The 18,584-nt window shown below is 42.3% G+C and overlaps 1 protein-coding gene across 1 annotated transcript in view; it reads left to right on the top strand.

The window, feature by feature from the left end:
• The window catches only part of AQR (aquarius intron-binding spliceosomal factor), a 72,851-nt gene that overhangs the window by 48,084 nt on the left and 6,183 nt on the right, over positions 1–18,584 (top strand). The window contains 9 exon segments of the mRNA XM_015410551.1: positions 2,119–2,229; positions 4,227–4,336; positions 5,358–5,493; positions 6,246–6,455; positions 7,958–8,095; positions 11,364–11,435; positions 12,598–12,785; positions 15,800–15,971; positions 16,604–16,774. Coding sequence (XP_015266037.1) covers positions 2,119–2,229; positions 4,227–4,336; positions 5,358–5,493; positions 6,246–6,455; positions 7,958–8,095; positions 11,364–11,435; positions 12,598–12,785; positions 15,800–15,971; positions 16,604–16,774 — 1,308 coding nt within the window.

Genomic DNA, 18,584 nt, shown 5'->3' on the forward strand with positions numbered 1-18,584 from the left:
ATGTTATTAGATACAGCCTATTGAAAAACTGCTGGTCCCCCAATATCACCTTTACTATCCCCAGTAGATGCTTACCATGACAGGACAGGAACAAAGAAAACAAAGATCAGCCACCTGACTATATGGCAACACCTGCAAAGTGTAACTATCTCGAACTGCTGTCTGGCTGTTCGAATCCCACCGCAGTCGGGGTGAGCTCCCGACCTTAGTCCCAGCTTCAGCCAACCCAGCTGTTCGAAAGCCCTATATGGCAAGTAGATAAAAGGGTACCTGGTCTTAGTCAGTCAGGGGGGTACCCTCCCCTAGAAGAAGTGGAAGAACTGTGGCTCCAGAGAGAAAATAGCGGCACTGGTAACAACAATGGCGGCGAAACAGCGGCAGAAGCAGCGGGGAAGGGGCGGCCCCCCGGAACGACGACTGGTCGGAAGTCAGCAGCGGTGCAGCGTCATTGGAGAGATTGGAGCCGGAAGGACGTAATCCCCATCGCCTGCGTGCAGCAAGCCCGACGAGCCAGCAGGGGCCGCTGTGGAAGACAGCTAACTGAAGTCCCCCCCTCTAAGAAAGAACTGCGCAAAGAGCCATGTGACCACCCGGAAAAAAGACGGAAGGAGAAGCAAGAACATCTGCGGAAAAAAGCCTTCGGAGGGTATCTGGTAGGGTTCCCATCCCCCTGAATTTGTGGCCATAGTTAGGATTCTAGAAAGTGTGTGCACACACGATACTCTGTAAGCCACCCAGAGCCCTTCGGGGGTGGGCGGGGTAAAATCCCATGTAATAATAATAATAATAATGGTTGGGGGTCAACTCCAGCAGTTTCCCCACATTTGGATGGAGTCTATGACCGACCAGCGGGTACTCGCCATAATCTGGAAGGAACATGGGGTAGAATTCCACACACATACCCCGCATCACTTCTGTGCTTTCCCACTTCCCAAGACAGAACAGAACAGACACAGATTAGGCGAAATGATTTTCTGTCTGTCTCACAGCTCACAGTCTCTAGGTAAAAAGGTCTCAAAATCCACCATTGCCTTACGGATCAAGCCATGTATCTGAAAGCATATGAAATGCAAGGCCTGAGACCTCCAAATGATGTTACAGCCCACTTCACCAGATCTGCAGCAACATCAGTGACCTTTCCATCAGGGCTCTGGTGGAAGAAATCTGTAAGAGCGCTAACCTGGTCCACCTTTTATACCTGTGTGAGACACTATAGGTGGGACCAGTTAAAATCTCCGGAAGATACATTTGATAGAAGGGTGTGCAACATAGTGATGGAACAGAATAAAAATAAAAATGAGGATCCCACCCAGGTTGTAGATTAGGCATATAACTAGTCTCGGTGACTTCCCCCACTGAAGGAGAATGAAACATTGGCACTCACCCAAAGATTTCTTCTCTTCAGTGGGGTGAAGTCATCCGCAACCCACCACAAAAAAAAGTCAGACGCAGAATCCGTTATGGAGTTGGACTATACTAAGTCTAGAGAGTCAGCCTCACTCTCAGTCAGTTTAATCACATAAATTTGCGTAGCCCTGCCTGGAGCAAGAGGAGGCATGGCCTAACCAATTTGAGTGACTTCACCCCACTGAAGAGAAGAAACCTTCAGGTGAGCTCCAATGTTTCGATCTCCCATTAAAAGAACTATGTATCAGTTGATAGACAAAGCAAAAGCACTCATCTTCATTGGTTGGAGACCACTGTTTTTTCTTGGTAGCAAAACCAGAGTGAGTCTCCAGTAATAATCGTAGTAGCTGTTTAAGTAAACATACAAGAAAAATTTTTGCCACTAACATTTTTGGAGATTCATCTGATGAGAACCCTCTGCACTCGAGTGCTACTGTGCCAAATCACAGCAAGCGGAGTCCAGATGGCTGTGACCTGCTGAAACCCACGCAGGATCTTCTCCGTTTGCTGACTGCATCTCTATGCACATTATCTGTTTTGCCCCCTAAATATTAGTGCAAACCCATATACACCCCTGTTGGCCTACGTGTACAAATAACTTAATTTAAAACTTCTCACTCTTTCTCCTCTTTTCTCTCTTGATTGACTTGTGCTTTCTCAGTAGCTTTCCCAAATGCGTAAAATGACTGTCTAATTCGTTTTTCTGTATAGGTAGTGGGGCCTCCTGGTACAGGTAAAACTGATGTGGCAGTACAGATAATATCCAATCTCTATCACAACTTCCCAGAGCAGAGGACTCTTATTGTTACGCATTCCAATCAGGTGAATGAATATGATGGATTTATTCCTTATTTCAGTTTTGAAACAAATGGTATAGCTTGCACATGGTCTTCCAAGGGTCACGTTTTGTTGTCCCTGCTGTTTAGAATGGGAACTTTTTGGCCTTTTTGTGTCTGAGCAGTACCTCAGCAGACATTATGAGTGGAACTGCCTATTAGTGTCGCACTGAGGCTGCCACAAACAGGAATCCCTTTGTCAAGTCCTCCCATCCTCAAACATCACAGAATAATGACAGGTGCATCATTATAGTGTAGAGGGCACAAATTTAAAATGGGTGTGCTGTTTTCCAGGGACAGCTCCGTATTGAGCATGTTGCATAATTCTTCCTTAAATGGGAAAGTATCCCGTGGTGGAGCCCTGCCTGGACTTAACTGGTCAGGGAAGAGAGTCAGATTTGCCAGCATCCTAGCCAGTAGCCATCAAGCAACCCACAGATGGGGGTGAGTGCAGTGGGGACAGCCCCAAGAGAGGCAGGGCCACTCCTCAGCAGCCAGCGTGGTGGAGTTTGCAGGCAGCCTGGCTGGGGATAGGCTGGGGGTTACCGGTGTGGCAGCATTTTGGAAGGAGGCTGGGAAGGGAGGGCCAAGGCTGTCAGGGCCTCTCCTGTTCCCCCACTGGGTTTCTGGAAGGTTGCCACAGGTGCGTAGTCTCTCGCAGCCTGTTTAAGGAGGGCCTGTATGAAGGCTGAGGCAGATGGAGCTGACCTTGCTCGGCATGCATGAAAGAGATCACCGAGGAGGAGCTGGGTAGCAGGAACACCCTCCTGTCTCCTTTTGGAGGCCTTGCGTGCCTTCCAGGCAGTGAGGCAGTCACTCCTGAGGGCAAGGGTCATGTTCTGGGACTACCACAAAGCATCACAAAAAGTATGATAAATTCCATGCTATTCAGTTCTTGGTCGTCATCTGTGAAACTATCCCTAAAGTGGATTGTGCACACACTATCTTCAGGCCACTCAAAAGTGTAGAAAGCTGTACTCGTAAGCTCTTTACACAAGACATCACACACTTTGGAATCAAAACAAGTAGAAGAGGAGCAGACATGAGAGTGCAGCCCCTCCCTTTTGTTGCCATAGTTGGCTCATTAGGGCAGAGTCTCTGCGCACAGGTCCTCTCCCCACGATCAGGAGTGCTGCTTTTTTAAACACTGCAATTGTGTAAGGATGTTGGGTGGGACCATCCGATTCGGCCTCTTCCCTCTCCCAATTTCAATGCGTGCAATGTGCTTTTTAGAAAAAATAAATAAACTCCTACCCATTCAAAAAAAGAGCTCTAGAATTTGGATGACGCTAAGGAATTGCCCTTCTAGAATTAAGCCAGAATTTATTGCAAACACCACATCTATGTTGTTCAATTTTAAAAAATCATGCATGAATGGGCATAGTTACTTTTGCTCATCCATTCCTCTTGAATAGTTGCTGTCCTATTATGGCATGGTCGTTGTTGAAACTACTTCATGATTGTAGAAGGAGTCCTTTGGGACTTGTGGTTTTGCAAGTTTCCATATCTGTATCATAGAACTACAGTTCCTGTTGTCCAGTGGGGGTGACAGAGAAGCTCCAGGGTGAGAGGCAGAATGCCTGTGAAGACCTGTTGTTGGAAGCCAAATGCAAGGGAGGGGTATTGCCCTAATACCTGGCTTTCTAGAAGTGTCAGTTGGCCACTATTTGAAACAGGGTGCTGGGCTAGATTTAGCAGGGTAATTATTATCTTATTCAAATTCGTTGCTTAAAATCGCTTGGGTCCAAATTAGACAGAAATTACATTCTTTAGAGAGGAAAAATTGGCCACTTTGGTACCTCAAAGCCTGTTGAATATGCTTCTTGACTGCTTTGGTAGGCATGCTTTCTTTATGGCAGTTGAGCTCTCCATATTTGCAGTTCCTCCCAAAATAGGAATGAAATTTCTAGCATGCTGGATTTCCCAGTAATAGCACAGGAAATTCTAAAATCTACCCTTTCTGTTGTTCTTGTCAATCTTTAGGCCTTGAACCAGCTGTTTGAGAAAATCATGGCTTTAGACATTGATGAACGGCACCTCCTGCGTCTTGGTCATGGAGAGGAAGAACTGGAGACAGAGAAAGACTTCAGCAGGTGAACAGTTCAGCTAATACACTGTGCAAATGTTAAAACATGTTTGAATACAACCAACCACGAGAATGTTCCTTGTGGCTCTCCTGCTTACCCCTTCTCACTACAGCCCTGAGTTCCTGGATATGTCATCGTCACCCCAAAAAAAAATGTGGGATGTGGCACAGAGAGCTCCATCCTGCAAGCAGAATAAGTGAAAACTCAAAATTCTGTCTTTCCACCCTCACTTTGACTCTGTCCTGCATTGATTTCAGAAAAGAGGCTGGTTGAGAAGATTCCTAATCTTGATTTCCACTTTGGTGATTTTTCTGTTAGATGGAAGGTTGGTTTCTGGCTCCAGTGAAGGCCACCTCATTGATTACTACAGCCTTTCCAGGGCTGTACCAGTAATGGAATCAAAGTGATGCCTGATGGGATATCTGTCTTGAATCATAATATTTAATGCATTGAAACAATAAGAAGGGAATAAGATAGTGACTTTTACATGACCTAGAAGGAAACAAGATCTTGTGCAGCAGAGACTTTGGAAAGTTAAATTCAACTCTTAGCTGCACTAAAGACATTCTTTGGTGTTTCTTAGGGCATTTTTTTTTTCTTTCTTCCGCACATGAGGCATTTGATTTGCTTAGGTTAAGTGCTCTGGAAAGTTATAGACTTCCGTCTCAGTGGTTCTTTAAAAGCACCCCTCTTTTTTGTAGACTTGCCTATAAAAGAGTTGTTTTAGAGCTTAGATTTGGACACCTAAGGGTTTTTTTTTTTAAGACTTTGCAGTACAGGATATTCCCACCACCACCACCATATCAGACATTACTCAAACTCTTGAGTTTCAGAAATGGCTTGCCATTTCATACGAAAGACATCTAGTCAAGAAACAAAGGTCCTACGTTCTCCAGGGTTATGATCCTAGTATCCTGATTCTTGGAATCTGGCGGTTGCCTTTCTTCATATGGCCAATTTTGTAGCTCTAAATAACATTTTTCGTTAGCAAAACTGACTTTAACCACTGTATTAACTTTTTCTGCAGGTATGGAAGAGTGAACTATGTTCTTGCCCGGAGGCTGGAACTTCTGCGAGAAGTTGGGCGCCTGCAAGAGAGCTTGGGGGTACCAGGAGATGTTTCCTATACTTGCGAAACAGCTGGCCACTTCTTCTTGTATCAAGTAAGAGAACAAATATTTTCAAAAGAACAGATGTGGCCACAGTATATTATGGAAACATTCTGGGAATTGGCACAAAGTTTTCAGAATTTGGACTAAAGAACCGGTTATGTGTTTGCTTAAAAATTCAGTGGCAATTGAAGCTATAATTATGTTGTTTGTTTTGGGTGCTATTGTTTTAACTCTGTGTGTGATGAGTCATAATGAGACAGACCAGTGTTCTTGCTTTTGTGTGGTTATTGGCAAGCAGTCTGACTAGATTATCTTTCTGAGTTCTCTGCCTTGATTATATATTTCAGAGCAGTAACCCACCTTGAATTCTGAGACATATTCTTAAAAGGAAACAAAATATTTTACTTACAGCTGGCGGAGAATCCTGAATAATATTTTATACCTATTATAAAAACATTTGTTCAGTATATTTATAAATATGTTTATGAAATGTATTAATTGTAACAGAAATAGAAATATCTGTGCATATGTTGAGATCCGAAGAACCCAAAATGCAATAGGAAAGAATTTATGTGCAGGCATAGTAGAAAATACCCCTTTCCTGCTGCCTTCCCTTGTGACACATTGGATTCTATTCCAAAGATTACCCTGCCCTTCAGGAATTGGTGATTGGTGGTGATACAGACAAAGAGGTGGAAAGTCCCAGATGCACATGTGATACTCTCTTCATCGTCCACTGGATCATGCCCATAGTAAGAGACCAGAATATGATAATATATTTATTATGCTATGCTTCTTTTCAGGTAATGTCCCGTTGGGAAGAGTATATAAGCAAAGTGAAGGTTAAAGGTAGCAAGCCTCCTGATGTTGGTGATATCTCCAACTTTTTTCCTTTTCACCAGTATTTTGCAAATGCCCCTCAGCCGATTTTTAAAGGCAGATCTTACAATGAAGACATGGAAATTGCTGAAGGGTGTTTTAGACATATCAAGAAAATATTCACTCAGCTTGAGGTAAGGGCTCTAGGCTGCTTATCTTGATGTTTATTTTTAATTCTGTTTTAAAAGTGTGGGAAGAAGTTTCATTAAAAAAAAAAATGCATACCCTACTGTTTTATCAGTTGATCTCCAGGCAGTTTACAATAAATTAAAATGGTACAAGAAAGGTAGTTTCAGATGGAACGTGGTTGCTGATGGTGGAGTGTCTGAGAACAAAGCTGGAAGCATGTGGTATTAAAGCCTGTCCCCAGCTCTCTGGTATTTCTGCTGCTGTTGCTACTGTCCTTAAGGGAGCTACACAGCCCATGAGAAAACAGGCATTCTAGGAAGCATGCTGCTGAACTGCATCAGTGGCAACTGCCTCTAGTAGGTGGGACTTCTCATACAGGCCATCTGCAATATGTACTACCAAACTATGGGTGCGGACAGCATGCTGAGAGCGGGTTAAACTGCTCCAGTTCTAACCGGATTATATTTGATCTGGATAATCACGATCACACTTACCACCCTTATCGCACCTCACCGCGCAGTCACATCGCTCCCCGGCGTCTACACTACCAATGCGCAGGAGCGTGTGTCAGCGGTTTTTTAATTTTTTTCTTAGTTTTCGCATGTGCATAGGCACCTCTCCGTAGAATTAGGGGGAACTATCATTTATTTATTATTATTTATTATTTGTATTTTTATCCTGGGTCCCGCCCACACCACAACTGCTGCGACAACCTGGTCTTTTGCATATGGAAGCTGATTGGACTTCAGTCCATTCCACACCTCAAATTCCCCCCCCCCGCAAGGCAGTTGGAATTTTCAGTTGCATAACATACCTCATAGGGGAGAGGAGAATGGGTAACAATGGTTACCACTCTCCAGGTGAGGGCTACAGATAACTCAAACATACAAATGCTCTTCAGGTAGCAGAGATCAGTCCCTCTGGAGAAAACAGTGGACTCTGTCATTAAACCCTGCTGAGGTCGCCACAGGAAACTGACACTGTTTGCCCAAAGCCAGAGCACTCTCCCAGAGCCTCTTTCTAGATCCCGTTGTATTTATTTCCGCAACGGGCATTATTTCTAGTTAGTTGATAAATCTCTAGACATTTTTGTGCCCATTCTTGAATTGATGGGGCTGTTTTTCGCTTTCACCATTGAGATTTTATCCATTAACATTACCAGCCAAATTCTTTGCATTCATATCACAAAGTTTGGTAGCAAACATAACTTCCAATTCTTTGCAATTAACATTCTTGCAGCTGCAAGTAAATGTAAGATGGGAAACCACATTTTTAAGCATCTGGGCATTATTATAGCCCCAGAAGATACATCAGTGGTGTAAGTTTAACATTTTTCCTTATAATATAATTAATTCCATTTGAATCACGGTCTGGTATGTTTTGTCTGGAGACCCTGGATCTCAGCTACAGATTTTGGTCACAAGTTGATATTACAGTTACAAAGTTTTATTGTAAACAAATTCATCACTGTTTCAGCTCTGTAAATATCCTCTGTTGTTTTCTGTAGGAATTCCGAGCATTTGAACTTCTTCGTAGTGGACTGGATAGATCTAAATACTTACTGGTGAAAGAAGCAAAGATTATTGCAATGACTTGTACACATGCTGCTTTGAAACGGCATGACCTTGTTGAGCTGGGTTTCAAGGTAATGCCACAGCGGGCAAAATGCTAATCTGAAAGATTTCCCTGCTTTAACTGTCTGTCATCTGCTGTTCTGAAGTTAATGATGCCAGATATTTTTCTAAAGTGGTTCTGTGCTTATGTTTGCCCTTCAGTGGAGATTGTAACAAAATGGTTCTTATTTGAGGGTTCTGAAAATAACAGATCACAAAAGCTATTGATTTGATACTTGTTTCCTAGTTTTATCTTTGCTTAAAGTGGCTTATAGCCAATTATCATAAAATACAGTCATAAAAATAAAATGAGTACATCTGAAAAACAAACACTACAGCAGATATAAAACCAGGATCATTACCTTCAGTAATCAGAAGCTCATGGAATCACAGTCATAACTCAGCCAAAAGCTTCTTGAAATAAACTGTCTTTGTGCGGTTTATGAAACCTAACCAGCAAAGGTGTTCCTTGTAACTTCCCTGGAAGGCTGTTCCACAGGATGGGTGCTGCCACAGAAAAGGCGGAAGGTTTTCAAGGTCAGCAGACCTCCTGATAGGAAGACACACTCCCAAAAAAATTATTCAGTTGTCCCAAAATGGATGGGCTGGTCTGTAAAAAGTGAGGTGTGCCTTCAGGTATTTGGATCCCAAGTCTTGAAGGAATACATTTCTTTTTTAAGCCAAAATGAAATACATTCCAGAGTCTGTTTCAGTTCTGTGCTCATTGTGAAGTGTAATTGTAGGCATGCTAGGATGAAAGCATCTCAAGCAATGAAACGTTAGCCGTCTAAGAGAAAATACCACAGATACAGCAACACCATTGAAGTGACAGCTGTGAGAAGCAACCTGTCACTTTTTTTCTTTCCAATCTCTTTTTGCTTTTTTACAAGTCCACCACATATGACAGAAAGTTCCATCTATTTATTTATATTTATACCCCGCCCTCCCCGCAAGCAGGCTCAGGGCAGCTTACAAGGGAGCACTTGTGCTCACACATAAAAACACAGTAAAACAGAATAAAACAGTAAAACCATTTAAATTTACAAAGAATAAAGTGCTCAATAAGAACAGGATGGTCTCCATAGTTTGCAGGGGAATATCAGGCTGCTATTAAAGGTGGTATTACCTATAGTTGGTACGTAGTCCGGTGGTACCAGTGCCGTGTAGTATTTTGGCAGATCTTCCGTAGCTGTCCTTCCATCCCATTATTAATCACATGATGGTGGTAGTGGCGGCCCCTACATAAAAGCCTGGCGGAAGAGCTCCGTCTTACAGGCCCTGCAGAACTGCATGAGGTCCCGCAGGGCCCTGATCTCCTCTGGGAGCTCGTTCCACCAGGTAGGGGGCACCACTGAAAAGGATCTGGCCCTGGTCGCCGCAAGCCTTACCTCCTTGGGGCCCAGGATTGCCAGGCGATGTTGTGTCCCCGACCAAGTGCTCTTGGGGGTATGTATGGGAAAAGGCGGTCCCTCAGGTAGGTTGGACCCTGGCTGTCTAGGGCTTTAAAGGTAGGTACCAGCACTTTGAAACGGATCTGGTATGCTATTGGCAGCCAGTGCAGTTCTCTTAGCACAGGCTGGATGTGCTCCCACTTAGGGGAACCCATCAACAGCCTGGCTGCTGCGTTCTGCACTAGCTGCAGCTTTCAGATCTGCGACAAAGGCAGCCCCATGTAGATAGCGTTACAGTAGTCTAGCCTCGAGGTGACCGTCGGATGGATCACTGTAGCCAAGTCGCCACGGTCGAGGAAGGGGGCCAGCTGCCGAACTAAACTAAGATGGTAAAATGCCAATCTGGCAGTGGCTGCCACCTGGGCCTCCATAGTTAAGGCGGGGTCCAGGAGCACTCCCAGACTCCTAACCTCCAATGATGGCATCAAAGGCGCCCCACCGAAGATCGGGAGAGGGAACCCCAACCCCATACCACCACGACTCAGGCACAGGACCTCTGTCTTCGCTGGGTTTAATTTCATCCGGCTCAGCCTGAGCCACCCAGCCACAGCCTGTAATGCCCGGTTCAGGTCTTCTGGGTCGGAGCCCGACCGGCCGCCCAACATCAGATAGAGCTGGGTGTCATCTGCATATTGATGGCAACCCAGCCCATACCTCCTGGCAATCTGGGCAAGGGGGCACATGTAGATGTTAAACAACATCAGGGAAAGCACAGGCCCCTGGGACACACCACACTCAAGTGGGTGCCTCCAGAACTGCTGTTCCCCTATTGCCACCCTCTGTCCCCAACCTTGGAGAAAAGAGGCAAGCCATTGGAGAGCGAGCCCCTGTATCCCCACATCGGCGAGGCGGTGGGTCAGCAACTGGTGGTTGACTGTGTCTATGTCTTGACATTTCCAGCATTTTCCTTTGTAGTTTTTATCTGCTTTCTCAATGGCCTTTGGAGTTATATACCATCTAAAAAACGTTTTGTACCAATTTTTTCTTAGTGTGTGGCTGACTGTAAATTTGATATGTGTTTCCCATAGTCATTCCCATCGTTGCATAAATATCTGCCCTTTAAGGTTTTTTATCCACTTAATCATACATTTTTTCACTTGTTCATCCTCTCGTTCTAGCTGGAGTAAAATCTTATATATCTGTCGTAGTAAATTCTCTTTTTGTTTTATAATCAGCTGTACAAATTCACTCGTATCCAACTCCACCTTTAATAGTCATGATCTCCTTTAGTCTTGAAACTAATGGATATTCTAGCAGACATTTAATGTTTACACCTTCATCTTTAATATCTTGCCAAGAAATTATTTCCTCCTGTGTTTATTATCATGTCATATGTTAAAAAATCATTTTTTATTTCTCGTGTTCTTATCATAATGAGCTTCTATTGGGGACATAAGCAAAGAGTTTGAATTGGAGTCGGAATAAATTCCAACATGTAAACCATATTCTCAGAAGTCCATCTCTGATTATGTGACTTCTTTCTTGTGTTATGATCTTTTTAGTCAATTTCTTAATGCATAAGTAATTGTTTAAGCCTTCGTCAAGATATGCTGATTCTAATTTTACTATTCTTTGTCTTGGGTAGTAAAATTAGACCTGTCACTTTCGATGTGGAATAACCAGACTAGACAAGTCTATTTCTTTCAGCTGAGGATTATTTTCACACAAGTCAAGTATAAGAATAATAGCCAAAAATTGCACATTGTTAAAACAAAAATAAATTATACAAATGAGAGCTTTATTTTATTTAATAAATAATCAGTTGTTATTTGAATACTGAATACTGAAAACACTCCACACAGAACTTCTGCTGTTTGATTATTTAAACTGCTTCTTTTTAATTTCCCAGTATGATAACATCTTAATGGAAGAGGCTGCTCAAATACTGGAAATTGAAACTTTTATACCACTCCTCTTACAGGTGAGAGTACCTTTAGTTTACAGCTCTTTTGATTTGCTTTTATGTATTGTACATTGGTTTTGTGAGTAAAAATTGACTTAACCGTAGAGCATTGGAATGGGTCCTGAGGATTATGAACAGAGTTGTGCTTACAGAAAGGATCTTTCCTGCTTCCCCCTTCATACAGCAGCATAACGTGCTTCCTGAAATGTGACTTCTGGAAGGGAGGGGTGAGGTCAGTGAACCCTTGGGAATAGCACGGGGGAGTCTAAATGGGAGGAGAGAATAGTCCTCCCCCCTCCATGCACAAACAAAAATGCCCTTCCCCTCACAGAACATGATTTAGGTTCCAAACCATTGTAGTATGCACATATATGTGAAAAATGGAAAATTTCCTTATCACTATATCAGACATGTAATCGTTTATTTGTCACATCTGGGTTTAAAGTTATGGATTGTGAGCAGAGTCTCTCTCCCTCACTCTGTCCATGACAGTAGAAAAGAGCAAGAACTGGACAAAAAATGGGAAAGAAGGGGGGCGCATTGCGGGAAGCCACTGGGGGGGGGGAGAGGAGAAAAGCGAAAAGGATATATGTTAAATGAAAAGATGTAATGTTTACTGTGTTGTTATATCCAAAAATAAAAAGTTTGTTAAAAAGAAAAGAGCAAGAATCCAGTAGCACATTAAAGACTAAAAAAATGTGGCAGGATATGAGCTTTCATGAGTCACTGCTCAATTCTAGTGAGCAGTAACTCACAAAAGCTCCTACCCTGCCACAAATGTTGCTAGTCTTTAAGGTGCTACTGAACTCTTGCTCTTTTCTACTGCAACAGACAGACTAACATGGCTACCCATCTTGCTCTGTCCATGAGTCATTGGTCAATGAAGGAGAGCACATTCCCTGCTTCGTGATACGCAACTGTTGCAGAAGGAGAAATAGACAGTTGTTAGAACGTGATAGTAAGGAACAGCCTATTTATAATATACTGTTTAAAACCTGCTCAGATTAAAAACATAGAATAAATCTGCAGTTATTTTTAGCTGTGAAAGGAACACTTCCTTAGTGTCCATGTAAGGTTGAACTCAAGGTAATAAAACAGGTCAATGATTGTTAACAACAATGGCATGTTGATGCTAATGCATCTCATTATAGTAATTTAATCGTGTAATCTTTTTCAATAGAATCCACAGGATGGGTTCAGCCGACTTAAACGATGGATTATGATTGGGGATCATCATCAGTTGCCACCAGTCATTAAGAACATGGCATTTCAAAAATATTCCAACATGGAGCAGTCTCTTTTTACACGGTTTGTCCGTGTGGGAGTGCCAACTGTTGACTTGGATGCTCAAGGAAGAGCAAGAGCAAGGTATGGCAAAAAGGAAAAGTGTAAGGAAAAATCAGAATTTCTAGATGCTGTGCTGGGGTGAAGGAGGGAAATCCCTTTTAATATTGAATCCTGCCTGAAGATCAAGTATGAGAATTAGCAGTTATTTTGAACAGGATTTTTTTTCTAGACTAGAGGTGGACTTATTCTGTGTGTTGTCAGGTTCTAGATACTTTTACATGTTTTTAATGCTTATGTCAGGAATTCCTTTGTTCATAATTAAACCTGTACTGCTACATGTTACAATAGCATCATGATAGCACTTTGCTAAGAATGCTTGTAATGTTGAGGAATTAATGTAAGAGGTAAAATACACTTTTTCACATTGTGTCAACTTGTGATGATGAAGGAGAGGCATGCTGTGGACTCAGTTAGTGACGGGAGATGCTCAGACAACCCAGATCTCAATAGTAGAAGTCTCTTCTGTGGTAGAGACAGGGAACAGTTGAAACAACTTGGACCCAGGAAAGAAAAATGTTCTTAAAAGGTCACAGTGTGGCTGTGCACCTGAAAACTCAGTGGTTAAGTCAAATTCCAGTTACTCTACACTAACCTTTTGCCTGGATAGAAAGATAGCTGAGTACAAACAGCAGCATACATAGCCAATGCCATCAGTTGTGAATAAAGCATGCATAGCAAAATGACCAGGTTTCTTTGCACTAAACAAGAAAGCAGCAATCGAATACGATCAGAGCTATCTATGAGAGCCAGTAGATGTACTGGTTACAGCCTCAGGCCAGTATCTAGTCTGAGAGACTCAGATATGAGTCTCCATTCTGCCATGGGAGTTTGCTGGATGACCTTGGGCCAGTCACACACTCTCAGGGTTGTTATGAGACTAAAATGGAGGAGTGGAAATGATGTAAACTGCATGGAAGAAAAGGCAGGGTATAACTGACGTAAACAAATAGTTGTAAGGAGAAATCATAGGGTTGAATCCCATGGAGGATCTCCATAAACAGAAGTTGGCTGTTTTTTATCGGTTCTCCCCCCCACACACACACACGGTCTGCAATGTCACAGTCAATCTATGAACTGGGGGTGTCCCTTGTGCCCCTCAAGTAGCATTACAGGGAGAATTTTAGGTTGCAATGAGGAAAGACGGCAAGGAAAGTCTACTCTGTTGACGGCAGTCCTTTCCGTCAGCAGAAATGTTCCATGGGATCCAAGCCAGTATTATAAATAGCTGTGATGTATGCTTGGATTCTTCAAGGATTTAGCTTAAATTGTATTGCAAAAGATTTCGAAGTGACCTTTAGATGTCTGTTTGAAAACCGAGCAAATCCATAAGTGAATTCATCTGGAGAGAGGCCTAAAGAAGTACAGACAACAGTTTAGGAGCTGGGACTCTTGCTGTTCTGACTGGTGACAGCCATAAGGGAGACCTGAATCCTTTACTAATACAATTGGCAAGTCTAATGTTTTAAATGATGTGGGGTTTTCTGTTCTTGCTAAGCTTTAACCATTTCTTTCTTGGCTCAGGGTCAGAAAAATAATAAATTCTTTGAAATCAAACCAATACCGTTCATGCCAAATATGGTATGTCGGAATCACAGGCAAGAAAGTGTCTTGGTGCAGCTAAGGCTTGGACATGGGATTTATACCACTTTGTGCATTTCCCTGATTTACAAACGTGTATCTCCGCATTTCATCTGCTTGCAAATCTTTCTATATACCCAGGCTCCTGATTTGCACTGCACATTTCTAACTCTGGTTTCTGGGATAATTATAATTCAGTTTGGTGTAGTGGTTAAGAGCAGCAGACTCTGATCTGGAGAACCAGGTTTGTTTCCCCATTCCTCCACATGTAGCTGCTGGAGTGACCTTGGGTCAGTCACAGTTCTCTCAGAGCTGTTCTCTCAGGAGCAGTTCTCGAAAGAGCTCTCTCAGCCCCACCTACCTCACAGGGTGCCTGTTGTGGGGAGGGGAAGGGAAGGAGATTGTAAGCCGCTCTGAGGCTCCAACTGAAGGGCGGGGTATACATCCAATCTCTTCTCCTTTCTCCTCTTCCTCCTCCATTTCTGTTTTTGGAGACTGAACTCCAAAGGATGTAAAAAGACTGACTGATATAAAAGTTTCTAGTAACCTGGTGGTTGTGGAAGGTGGATTTTGTATTGTTAAATGGAAGAATTGATTGTAGTGACTGTCAAGGTGACCTGGAATGTGGCACAGCTGAGCCTCCAGGTTGCTGGGTCTACCTCCACTCTCATTCCAAAAGAATGCTTACCAATCGTGGCTTAGCCGTCTCCGAATCAGCACATGCATTGCTGTTGTAACCTCAAGAATTGACTTCTGGGTGCAGATACTTATGAAATTTATTTGGCAAATCAACCGGAACAGAATGTGGAACTAGCCTTTTAAGAGAGATGGCTTGTTACACATTGATACCAGTCCCTGGAAATGTACAGTCTGGGGCACAATTCAAGGGCCTGGTTATTACTTGTGAAGCCCTAAACTAGTTGGTCTCTACATATTTGGAAATTATCATATTTCCTGCCACGTGGGTAGCCAGGTTGGTATGTAGCAGAAGAGCAAAATTCAAGTCCAGCAGCACCTTCAAGACCAACATGATTTCTAGGGTATCAGCTTTTGGGAGTCAAAGCTCCCTTCATCAGATATCTGACAGAGGCAGCTTGGACTCTCAAAGGCTTATACCCTGGAAACCTTGTTGGTCTTGAAGGTGCTGCTGGACTCAAATCTTGCTCATGTTTCCTATTATAGCTGTTGTGATCCACTGAGATTTTCTCCCAGGCGCGCCCTTCTGTTTGAACTCATCGTGACCAATGGAAAGTTGACTTCCTTACCCCCACTGTTGTGATACTAGTAGGGTTATGTTTTATACTGTCGATGTGTGAACTTGCTTTCTGTTCACCTGTTTGGTGCCATCAAAATCCAAAAGCAGTTTAATTAAATAAAGACATAAAGAACTAGTAATGGGATAAACTCACCTTGGAACCTCTCACCAATACTTATTTTCCATTGCATTTCCCATAAAGCTTGTGCAATCTCTACAACTGGCGTTACAAGAACCTGGGTAACTTGCCACATGTACAACTCTTGCCAGAATTTAGAACGGCAAATGCTGGCTTCCTGTATGATTTCCAGCTTATAAATGTCGAAGATTTCCATGGTGTAGGGGAATCTGAACCTAACCCTTATTTCTATCAGGTAAGAGAAACCATATTAGGTTTTTTAAAAGTCATATATTTGTGTGTGTGTTTCAGAGTATTAACCTTTATAGACAGAACGCCAATGTGTATAAAACATTCTTATTTACAGTGTACAGAATTTTGGAGGTGGTGGAGTACTTCCAGTTCAGTGTCATTTGGGTGGGAATGAGTGTGTTCTGAGAGTATTCTCCATCAGGCAGCTGTAATTTTGCTGACCTCTTTTGGCGTTAAACCACCTAACAGCTTTCTCTGCCCTTGAAAGATCACTGCTTTTATGCAACTGTCTGGATCGAGACAGCATTGCCTGTAGACTTTGGTACAGTGAACCAATACTCATTTTTAACCTGCATTTTAGGAGCTGTTCAAATTATTTACTGAAATGTGCGTGTTTGTTAAATCAATGAATCAGGGTGAGAATTTCAAGCAAGTGACACTGGTGTGGTTCTGTTGAAGCCTGCACGGGTGTCATTGTTGTTTTCCCCTTCTGGAGCAGAGAAACCATGAAGAAGATGCACAGGCAGGAAGATGACTGCTCGTTCTCCCTTGGTGTTGCAGTCTAATGATAGCTTATTACTATATCTTGATCATCAGATGTGTAAAATACATTGACATATTTCTGAAACTTTGCAGAACCTTGGTGAGGCGGAATATGTTGTTGCACTCTTCATGTACATGTGCCTATTGGGTTACCCAGCGGAGAAGATCAGTATCTTGACAACATATAATGGACAAAAACACCTGATTCGAGATATTATTAATCAACGTTGTGGGAATAACCCCATGATTGGAAGACCAAGCAAGGTAACACCCCAGACTATAATGCGTTGCATGTAGTTCTGATGTCTTTGAAAGTTTTAGGCAGGTTGTGCTTTGTTTTGTTTTGTTTTTTAATTTGTAATCTGCCTTGAGTCCCAGTGAGAAAGGTGGATTGCACCAGAGTGGTGTAGTAACTAGAGAGACTAGGATCTGAGAGACTCAGGATTGAGTCTCCACTCTGCCATGGAAGTTTGCATGGTAACCCTGGGCCAGTAACACTTTCTCAGCCTAACCCATCTCACAAGGTGGTTGTTGTGAGGATAAAATGGAGAGGGGGAGAATAATGCTGTTAACTGCTTTATGTCTCCATTGAGAAGGAAAACAGGAAATAAAGTAAATAAATGAATAACAGACATATGCTGATCAGCATTTAGGGAAAGTTGATGTCTTTGTACATACCGTAGTTTGTATTTGATTTGACCTGCGGATTGAATGTCACCATAGCATTTTGAACCGTTCACTTATTTTGCCTAAATAATCAGTGAAAGATCCTAAATAGGGAATCCTTAATTAGAAATCCATTTTATATAATTATATTTAGATATCAGATTTCTATACAAGTACCTGTTGAGTATCTAGTTCCCAAGACACATATAATTACAAGGGAAATGCTTAAATTGTTAGACATTTTCAAAAGAAAAAAGCCTTAAAGTACAGCAGAAGAAGTCGTAACAGCTAATTATACTGCTTAAGCTTTCCAGTTGGTTTCTTCTACTTATTGGTCCCTAGTGGATCTATTACAACCAATATGAAATACTATAACATGAATAACTGCATTTCAGGAATCAAATTAACTGTAAGCAAGAACAGCAAAACGATTTTATAGCACTTCCTCAGTTGTGCACAGATGTTTTTTGGTGAAGTTAAATTTGAAATAAGGAAACAGAATATTGATACATACTTTAACTACACAGCTTTCAGACTGTAGACAATCAATATTAAGTACATTTTTAACCATTTTTAATAATGTATAGGCAAGCATTTATTTTAGGCTTTTGACACATCTATCTAATGCTCTATCAGAATATTCAGGGATGTCCTCAAAGACCAGATTGTGACTTTATTTATGTGGGTTCTAATGATAGTAAGACACTTAAAACACTGACATTGATATTGTTGCAAACTGTCATTTTGCTACACCAACAGTACCTGGTTAACAGGTACATATAAGTTTAGTTTACAGAAGCAGTAACGTTATGAAAGTACACATGCATAAAGCCCCATTAAGAGCATCAATGGAGGCTTTAAGTCCTCAAAATTTCCATGCATACCAATTGAATTGTGCCTTTTGGAGGCTTGTACAAAGACTAGCAGGAGTGTTCTGCGACATGTAACCTTATTCTTCTGCAAGCAACTCCTTTGTGCTACACCAGAGCACCCGGTGAAGTGAGGCACAGGGGGAGTTGGGAGACACACATACAGGCACAAGCTCCCTTGCTCAGATGGAGTGCTTTGGATGGCAAAAAATGTGTTGTTTTTGTTTTTATTTGGAAATTTCTGTAACATTTTTCTCCCCAAGGAGGAATACAGAAGATTTCAAAGTTCAGTTAAAACTAGCAGTTTAAACAATACCATTTAAATAAACAAAACAAGTAAAGAAAACACAGGCATAGCCTTGTCTGGTACTGGTCTGTTGAGCTGGCATATACAGGCTTCTGGCCCTTGTCTTTTAGCTCACACCTCTGGCCACATCAGGCTAAGTACCTGCAAGAAGAGGAGAAACTAACTCAGCTTAGATGGTATTCAGCTGTTGCTAGCAAACATCCAGGATCTTCTCCACTTTACAGCTTATGGT

Source organism: Gekko japonicus, unplaced genomic scaffold (genome assembly GCF_001447785.1).
Source record: "Gekko japonicus isolate JY-2015 unplaced genomic scaffold, Gekko_japonicus_V1.1 scaffold3263, whole genome shotgun sequence".
Classification (NCBI taxonomy): Eukaryota; Metazoa; Chordata; class Lepidosauria; order Squamata; family Gekkonidae; genus Gekko; species Gekko japonicus.